General features: G+C 41.3%; 1 protein-coding gene across 1 annotated transcript in view; it reads right to left on the bottom strand.

Annotated features, from left to right (window-relative positions):
• Positions 1-3,635: 3,635 nt before the first annotated feature.
• The window catches only part of fez1 (fasciculation and elongation protein zeta 1 (zygin I)), a gene marked incomplete at both ends in the record, with an annotated part of 18,141 nt that continues 11,776 nt past the window's right edge, over positions 3,636-10,000 (bottom strand). The window contains 4 exons of the mRNA XM_084436961.1: positions 3,636-3,652; positions 4,179-4,244; positions 4,671-4,746; positions 6,202-6,282. Coding sequence (XP_084293087.1) covers positions 3,636-3,652; positions 4,179-4,244; positions 4,671-4,746; positions 6,202-6,282 — 240 coding nt within the window. The remainder of the gene's footprint in view (positions 3,653-4,178; positions 4,245-4,670; positions 4,747-6,201; positions 6,283-10,000) is intronic.

Raw genomic sequence — 10,000 nt, forward strand, 5'->3', positions numbered from 1 at the left:
AAGATATGTTTTAATTCAGGTGTTCTGAAGCCTGAATTGGCGCCAGGGGAAGGATAGCGTTTGATTCAGTCAGCAGCATGAGGCTTGACTATAAAACTCTTCTTCTCTCTGAAATTCATTATTTAAGTATATACTCGTTTTTTTATATTCAGTATACAGTATTTACTGCATAAAAATGTATGTCCAGACTTTAATTTCATACATTTGTGCAGTTTCTTCTTTTCTATTGTATCGACCAGTGTATTTTTTACAAGGTTTTTTCAGTGCAACTTTTCCAGGTCGTATATTATTTCTTTGTAGATAGTAGTTGGATTCGTCCACAGCACTTGCTTATTATAATTAGTTAATAAGCAAAGATTTATCATTTGCTTATTCAGCACAACACGCTCCCATTCGTGTCACAGGAAGGAGACAGATTGTTTGTTTTCAAAGACATTTGGATGATTTGGACCAAATTAGTTTTAAGTTATGATTCCTTCTATTTAACTATAGCATAATATTATCATTCACTTTCAGCAGTAAGGTTGGTCAACTGTATATTATATTAGTAATAAGCTTTTTTTATATACATTTTCTAAATGCAAAGTTCGTGTTTGCCTTTCTCGTATCAAGCTTCATTCCAATACGATGTTCTTCTAGACAAACAGTAGCACTTCCGTTCCATCTCTTTACTCAGCACTGGCCTCTAGTGGCCTCAGTCCGTCACTACGCTTAGCTATTAAAATGGTATTTCTGTAGAGCTCCATCCAGAGTTGTAATGATTTGGTCTCTGCCTGCATCGAGATTGTAAATAAGATATTTATTGTGTGCACAATATGTGAGTATATTTGCCCCTGGCACAATGGACAGGTCAAAGACAGGTTGAGTAGACGAGATTAGCCTACTATGCGTACTTACTGATATACAAAAACCAGAAACCAAACCAAAGATATTCAGTTTGTCGTTTTCTAAAAAAAACTAACTGAATAATGTTTGAGTCAAATCTCAAAAAAATGAGATGTGAGATGACAAGTGACAACCTTATACATGATTAAAAACAGGGCCTAGAATAGTCAAATCAGACCCCTTATACAGTTTGACCAGGGCCATTTTAGACCTACAGTACGTACGTATTGAAACAACACAATCAGACCTCAGAAGTGGCGTCAGGACGTCTCGAGTCTTCAGGACGTCTGTCTGACGTCGTGTGCTGTGTTGTCTAAAAGCCCTCAGGCCCCTCGTGTCTCAACCCCCCATGACTGGAAAAGCTCCGTCTGATTGGAAATGACCGTTGATTTATTTGATTTCATTTCTCATGTCAACCTGTCTACTTCTGGAGACTGATTATTGTCATAACACTGGATCAAATGCTGTCTGGTTATACTATACAGTATATTATGTTTTCTGACAGAAAGGCAGAAAAAGCTCAATCCTAATGCAAAAAATAAAAGATTATCCACAACATCACAAGTGTGTATAACATAGTTATAGCAGTTTGTCTGTAAACTTTCTCCAGCTCACTTATATTTAATAGTATTCCATTGGTAAATTACATTATCACTGTTGTAAAAAAAGAAAAAGAGACTGGTCTTTTTATGCTCAGATGTACAGTACAGTACAGTATGAATTACAACACAAAAAACAACAGTGCAAAAGAGACATTTTTGAATGTCAAGAGTTTTGAGTACCTGTTGATTTGTTGCTTCTTGTTCTTGAGGAGTTAAAATATATATATGACTGCACAAACTGGTGGCCAAAATTTATCAAATTGATGTATATATGCTAGAAATACTACGTGCTGTTCTTTGGATTCCTTAACATTTATGTATATGGAAAAATACTTTGTATCAATATTTTTAATTAAAAAATAAAAGGTTAAAATGTTTTTTTTAATGTTTTATCAAGAAACAAGGAATGACTTATTTATTCTCAGGTGAGGCTTGAATGAGATACATGTTGGCCTACTGCATGGTAACCCTGGTGTAATTATGTTGGCCTACTGCATGGTAACCCTGGTGTAATTATGTTGGCCTACTGCATGGTAACCCTGGTGTAATTATGTTGGCCTACTGCATGGTAACCCTGGTGTAATTATGTTGGCCTACTACATGGTAACCCTGGTGTAATTATGTTGGCCTACTGCATGGTATTCCTGGTGTAATTATGTTGGCCTACTGCATGGTAACCCTGGTGTAATTATGTTGGCCTACTGCATGGTATTCCTGGTGTAATTATGTTGGCCTACTGCATGGTAACCCTGGTGTAATTATGTTGGCCTACTGCATGGTAACCCTGGTGTAATTATGTTGGCCTACTACATTGTAACCCTGGTGTAATTATGTTGGCCTACTGCATGGTAATCCTGTGGTATACTTAGGTTATTGGATAGTGGAGGATGAGAGACTCAAACAACCTTTGTCTTTTATCAATGGTGGCCGTTGCGTCACTGCATACAGATGCCCTCTAGTGGTTATAAGAGATATTGACATATTGCTGCAGGAAGCATTCACAGTATTACTGATATTTGTACTTGAATATAATCAATATTGTATTTGCTTATGTACTCGCTGTAGAGGAAGAAACAGAGAAAAAGAGATCAGCCTGTCAAACACGTTAGGGTAGCATGTTTATTTGAATTTGCGATTAGTGATGTCATCACCTACAAGGCTCAAAGGACAGCAAACACATAAGCCTTATTCCAACGCGCTCATCTCATCAGCGAACGACGGTCGGTGAAAAATCAGTGATAGAACTCCACATGGAGGAACAGGGTGAAATATGCACGATCATTCTGATTATTATACGGTAAATGAAAGTATAAAATCAACGACAGTGTCATCGCCTATATCAAATATATTAGATACACGTTAAAACAAATGACAAAGTAAAAAAAAAAAAGTGCTAGATATCCAAATATTGTCTGGAAAACAAAATGGCACCCGTAGTACGCGTTTCTGAGATGAGAACAGGAGAACTGTCGTTCTCAGGACCTGTATCTAACATGGCTCTGCAGTATGAAACTGGCAGAAAAGGGCACTGTAAATGGCTTTTGTATTCAAATGAGTTACGCTTGGATGTTTTTCTCATGAATAATGTGGACGTGATCAAGGAAGTGGAATATGTCACTTTTCAATAACAGTGTACAGTGGATATGGCTCAGCAAACAAAATACATCAAATAAGACATGAGTACAATATCTGAAAGCAAATCATCTTAGTAAAAGGAAAAGAAAAGATCAAACGCATCCCTGTATAGATGTGGTCAATCGTAGCTTCTCATGCTCTGAGGAGAGATCTGTTAGTCAGTCCTTTAAGGGGGAACAGTTGCCCCATACAGTAGTATTCAGCCGGAGGCCATTTTGGATCTGGCCTGACCCTGGAGTGCAGGAAGGAGGTGAGCTCAGTGAAGGCAGTAGTCGCATTAGATGAGTAAAGGTAGGATGGTTTAGATGGGAACGATCCATGGCTGAATAATGAAGGGGAGACGAGCTCATGCAACTGGAACAGGAGGAGGGGGGGGGGGGTTGCCAGGTTGGAGAAATCCCTCCCTGAGGGGGGTAGGGTTGCCAGGTTGGAGAGAGCCCTCCCTGAATTCTCCGTCATACAGCAGCCCGGGGGCGGGGGGGGGGGGGGGGTGTGTGGGTGGGGGGGGGGTCTTTAGGTAGGACACAACACTGGGGGGGGGGGAAACACAGGAACACAATGAGGTTCTATTACAGCATCAATCGTATATCATCATCATCGACAGGACGAGTGCAACGAGGAGTTGAATTGCTTCTAGTTCCTTATACCTCTGAACCTGGCCTAAGGGCCTTAGAGTTAAGACATGTAATAACCACTTTTTCTGTTTTATTTTATTTGTATGCACTTGCATACCTGCTAAAAGATCATTATTGCAGGTACAGTATGAGTTATATAGTACGCTATTATATTCCAAAATTTATCATCTATGTACTATTTAGAGAAATGACTGAAATGGGTAATAATTGGCCTAATTCCTATGTAGCTAGATAGTAATGCCTTGAATAAATGTTATGACTATGTAGTTACATGAGAATAAATACATATTCATGTAGTGTTACCCATGTAAATAATTTACATTGAGCGGCATTGTAAACAAGGATTATGTGTGGGCAATTTAATGAAGATTAAAGTGTTACCATTGCATGTAGTGTAAAATGTTGCTATTGAAACGCATACCTTTTAATATGTAGTCAGTCAGCAGTGTAGGAACCTTCTCGCTGTCCTCCTTCATGGCATAAAGAACTGTGGGAAACACCAGGAAGTGACATCACTGTGACATCACTTCCAGTATCCCTAGAGAACTAGTTAGCCCTGCAGAAGCAAACTGCAGCAACTACGTAAACAGTGAAACTGAGGAAAAATGGCTTTAAAAGTTCTTTGACTATCCAGCCAAACATTTTTAATAATTTATTTACAGTATCCCTAGATAGCTACTGTCCAGTGGGCTCCTCAGCCAGGTGCTTGGAGGAAACACATCTGGAGGCCTGACTGCTACTGTACTCACTGTTAGTGATCATCTGGGGGCCTGACTGCTACTGTACTCACTGTTAGTGATCATCTGGAGGTCTGACTGCTACTGTACTCACTGTTAGTGATCATCTGGAGGCCGGACTGCTACTGTACTCACTGTTAGTGATCATCTGGGGGTCTGACTGCTACTGTACTCACTGTTAGTGATCATCTGGAGGTCGTCCACAGTGGGAGGAGTTCCTTTCTTCTCGTAGGGAATCACCGTGTTTAGATACTGAGGAGAGGAGAGGAGAGGAGAGGAGAGGAGAGGAGAGGAGAGGAGAGGAGAGGAGAGGAGAGGAGAGGAGAGGAGGGGAGAGGAGAGGAGAGGAGAGGAGAGGAGAGGAGAGGAGAGGAGAGGAGAGGAGAGGAGAGGAGAGGAGAGGAGAGGAGAGGAGAGGAGAGGAGGAGGTATGTGATGCAGCAATATAACAATAATACCTCATTATATATGTGTGTGTGTATATATACTGCTCAAAAAAATTAAGGGAACACTTACTCACACTTAATCACATCCAGCCCTCAATGGGTTAAGTATTTTGGTTTCCATTGACCGTCATTTTGTTCTCGGCAAATTGCACGATGTAATCAATAAAGATTTTCAACTTAGTTATTTTGTTCATGGAGATCCGCCATGATGATTGATGACTGGTGTTCCCTTAATTTCTTTGAGCAGTGTATATACATACATACATACCTACATACATACCGCACAGTATGCACACACACACACACACATTTACACACTTCTGTATACAGCGTCCAGTGACACTAAGCCGATAGCGGCTATAATTGCTAACCTCTACAACCAGTTTAGCCTATTAACCCTTTAACTTCTGGGAGCAGGCTGTAGCATCTGTAGCATTGCTAACTCAGCAGGTGCCAGAGAGCACTGATCTATCCACAGGGTTTAAATGGCGTTGGCCCAGTCCCAACGTCCCCCCTAAACCCTCCAGCCCTGAGCCCTCACAGACTTGTTGACGCTACCTGGTAAAGTGGTTGAGTGCGAGAGGCTGCAAGGGTTCAAAGTGGTTTAAAAAGCAACGGGACAGCACTTTGCGACATCACGTTACGTTGACGCCAAAACATAAGTCTTGCACTTTGCCTTCAGCACTAGATTATGCTCTTAGTCAGTTGTTTTAGAAGGAAGATGCACTTGTGAGTTCTGGCAAGTAGTAGTACATTGGCTCTTCCTACGTTAAATGCAATTATTGTTAGTCGCTTTGGATAAAAGCGTCTGCTAAATGACTAATGTAATGTAATGTAAAATATTTCTCACTATTGTGATTTCGGGGCATTTTATTTTACCTTTCAATTTTATGTTGTGTTTTTCTTGTAGGTCTACATGTAAATTAATTTTGGGCTGAGTCAAATTCCCTTTACGTTATCACAACCCTCTGTGTTCGTCAAAACATTTCTGTTCGACTTGTTGAAATCATTTCACGTTCATAGTCATAATTGATCTTCATTACTGCCTGTGATTCTTATTTGTGATTAATCCAAATCCTAAAGAATGACAACACGCATTTCTGCACCTCACAACTCTTTCAATATTCATGTTGGAAATCTCAATAACCGAGATGGATGATTAATGTCATGCAGCTTTTAACTGGGGAATCATGTGATTTAGGGCAACAGACCACCGTGTCAGACCAAGATGTTGTGTCGTCTGACCAGGGCACAACCTCACCTGCTTGTCAGTCCCTGTGCTTCCGAACGTCTGTCTGATGCCGGTCTGCAGGATGTTAGAGAGACCCTCCATACTGAAGCGCTGTGGACAGAACAGATCAGACAGTAACAGTGTTGTTATAACAGACCGGAGAGTAACAGTGTTGTTATAACAGACCAGAGAGTAACAGTGTTGTTGTAACAGACCAGTGAGTAACAGTGTTGTTATAACAGACCAGTGAGTAACAGTGTTGTTATAACAGACCAGTGAGTAACAGTGTTGTTATAACAGACTGGTGAGTAACAGTGTTGTTATAACAGACCAGTGAGTAACAGTGTTGTTATAACAGACAGGTGAGTAACAGTGTTGTTATAACAGACAGGTGAGTAACAGTGTTGTTATAACAGACTGGTGAGTAACAGTGTTGTTATAACAGACAGGTGAGTAACAGTGTTGTTATAACAGACAGGTGAGTAACAGTGTTGTTATAACAGACAGGTGAGTAACAGTGTTGTTATAACAGACAGGTGAGTAACAGTGTTGTTATAACAGACAGGTGAGTAACAGTGTTGTTATAACAGACCGGTGAGTAACAGTGTTGTTATAACAGACCGGAGAGCAACAGTGTTGTTATTACAGACCGGAGAGTAACAGTGTTGTTATAACAGACCGGAGAGTAACAGTGTTGTTATAACAGACCGGTGAGTAACAGTGTTGTTATAACAGACCGGAGAGCAACAGTGTTGTTATTACAGACCGGAGAGTAACAGTGTTGTTATTACAGACCGGAGAGTAACAGTGTTGTTATAACAGACTGGAGAGTAACAGTGTTGTTATAACAGACTGGAGAGTAACAGTGTTGTTATAACAGACAGGTGAGTAACAGTGTTGTTATAACAGACCGGTGAGTAACAGTGTTGTTGTAACAGACTGGAGAGTAACAGTGTTGTTATAACAGACTGGAGAGTAACAGTGTTGTTGTAACAGACCGGTGAGTAACAGTGTTGTTGTAACAGACTGGAGAGTAACAGTGTTGTTATAACAGACTGGAGAGTAACAGTGTTGTTATAACAGACTGGAGAGTAACAGTGTTGTTATAACAGACTGGAGAGTAACAGTGTTGTTGTAACAGACCGGTGAGTAACAGTGTTGTTATAACAGACCGGTGAGTAACTGTGTTGTTGTAACAGACTGGAGAGTAACAGTGTTGTTATAACAGACTGGTGAGTAACAGTGTTGTTATAACAGACCGGAGAGTAACAGTGTTGTTATAACAGACTGGTGAGTAACAGTGTTGTTATAACAGACTGTAAACTGTCATAAGGCTGTCGTAACGTTTCAAATGCAGACCAAGGACTGATGTAAATGGACTGCACATGTAGAGAGCTTTACAATGGCCTCTCATTCCCACACACACACACATTGACACACAATGGCGGCAGCTGCCATGCAATGTGCTAGCTTGTTCATTGGGAGAAATGTAGGGTTCTTGCCCAAGGACACTTCGACATGTGGACAGGAGGAGCCGGGATTCGAACCGGCAACCCGACCCTCTGGAGCCACGGCGGTCATGCCACACGGCACAAAGGCAAACTATTTAATATTCTAGAATTTAAAATACATTTTCATAGAGGAAATAACATGTGGACAGTAGAATACGTTTACAACTGTCCTCAACTGCAGGGATCAAACTAACCTGTTAAAACTGCATGAGACAACTCGGCTCTCTGGCGGGCCCCGCTGGTTGTGATGAAAACTGCAGTACACTAGCAGCACACTAGCAGTACAGTGGCAGTATACTAGCAGTACACTAGCAGTACACTAGCAGTATACTAGCAGTACACTAGCAGTATACTAGCAGTATACTAGCAGTACACTAGCAGCACACTAGCAGTACAGTGGCAGTATACTAGCAGTACACTAGCAGTACACTAGCAGTATACTAGCAGTATACTAGCAGTACACTAGCAGCACACTAGCAGTACAGTGGCAGTATACTAGCAGTACACTAGCAGTACACTAGCAGTATACTAGCAGTACACTAGCAGCACACTAGCAGTACACTAGCAGTACACTAGCAGTATACTAGCAGTACACTAGCGGTATGCTAGCAGTACAGTGTACACTGAAATTCTATAATAAAGTAATACATTCACAGGGTCTCATGCAGTCTCATGTCACGAAAAGTATTGTTTGGGTCTTACTAAGGCCAATTCATAAACTATTAGCAAAAAACCCAGAAAATGTAACCGTAAAAAGGTACCTCATGCAGCTTTAAGCAAGTGAAAAGACTGCTCACGCCTTCCTGTCCGTTGTGCTGAGTTAAGTGCTTCTGTTAAGTTATGAATCTGTTAGTGGATGTGAGTGGACTGGACTGGTCTGTGTTGTTACTGTAGGTACTGTTTGGGAAATGGCCTCTTCCCCTCCGACTTCCTGTAAGTGCAGTTACTGTGTGTGTGTGTGTGTGTGTGTGTGTGTGTGTGTGTGTGTGTGTGTGTGTGTGTGTCTCTGTAGCTGCTAATGGTGGAGTCCATTACGCATGTCGATGTGAGAGGGAGACAACGTGTCTGGTCATGGGATCCTCTGAGTACATTCAAATACACATGCTACACACACACACACACACACACACACACACACACACACACACACACACACACACACACACACACACACACACAGACACACACACACACACACACAGACAGACAGACACACACACACACACACAGACTGAGCCAGACTCCCAACCGCAACCACGCTCTATATATTAATGTATCTAAGCACATAAATACACCGATCACACAGCAACGTCTAAAACACATACTGTACATACAAGGCCTCAACCGCACACACACTAGGGCTGGGACTTTTGCCCAAAAATCATATTCGAAGTTCGTTTATTTATTAATAATAATATTCGAATATATTCGAATTATTATTAATAATATTTTTTACCATTAAATTCTTACAGAAAGACCTACCTAGGTTTTAAAATAAAGTTGTGCACATTCTGTCCACTAGTGGGCATTGTATCATAGGCAATATCGATAAGCAATGATGTTTTCAGAATGATTTTTTTATCAGATGTCTTAGTTATATCAAGATTAACTGCGAGGGGAGTCCCAGCCCAGCTGATAACCCTCCGTTGCGGGTTGGGGGGAAGCAACGGTCGGCTGGGATCCTGCCTCTCATAGTTAACCAGCAACTGGTCAGTGGACATAACCAGGCAGCCTACGCTATGTCTGAATCAAAGAAGGTTATCAAACTAGCTGGCTAGGATCATTTAAGCATAACAATCCAACGGCTCCAACTCCCCCAAAAGAACCCCTCCACTGCACAAGCACCAACCCCAATAATAATAATAATAATAATAATAAGCACAAGCTACCGAGTGCAACGTTAGCCTTGCTAACGGAGATAATGCATTTGGAGGAGAGTTGCAGCTGGTGCTAAACGAGGCAAAGGAAGAATATTTTGTGGACTATTATCACATCCATTTCACAGTTGGGATTATACAGAAAGGTGAGGATCGAGCGTGTTGGATGACCAACTCAAATGCCTGGCTAGCTCAATATTGTTGTGAGCCGGAGCCCGTCGCTTTCACTGGATGACTCGTGAAGCATGCTTCATTTATCTCGCATACTAAACATGTTTTCGTGGAGTAGTACAGGTATGTACTAAATCGCATGTAGTAGGCGAGTTGCAGTATGTACTATATAGTATGTAATATGGACATTCGGACACGGCCCAAGCTCCTTGGTAAGGGCTGGGTAAGGGCGATCAACCTCCTTGTTTACATTTTTACTTGCTTACCGAT

The sequence above is a fragment of the Borostomias antarcticus genome, assembly GCF_949987555.1.
Source record: "Borostomias antarcticus genome assembly, chromosome: 1".
NCBI classification, from domain to species: Eukaryota; Metazoa; Chordata; class Actinopteri; order Stomiiformes; family Stomiidae; genus Borostomias; species Borostomias antarcticus.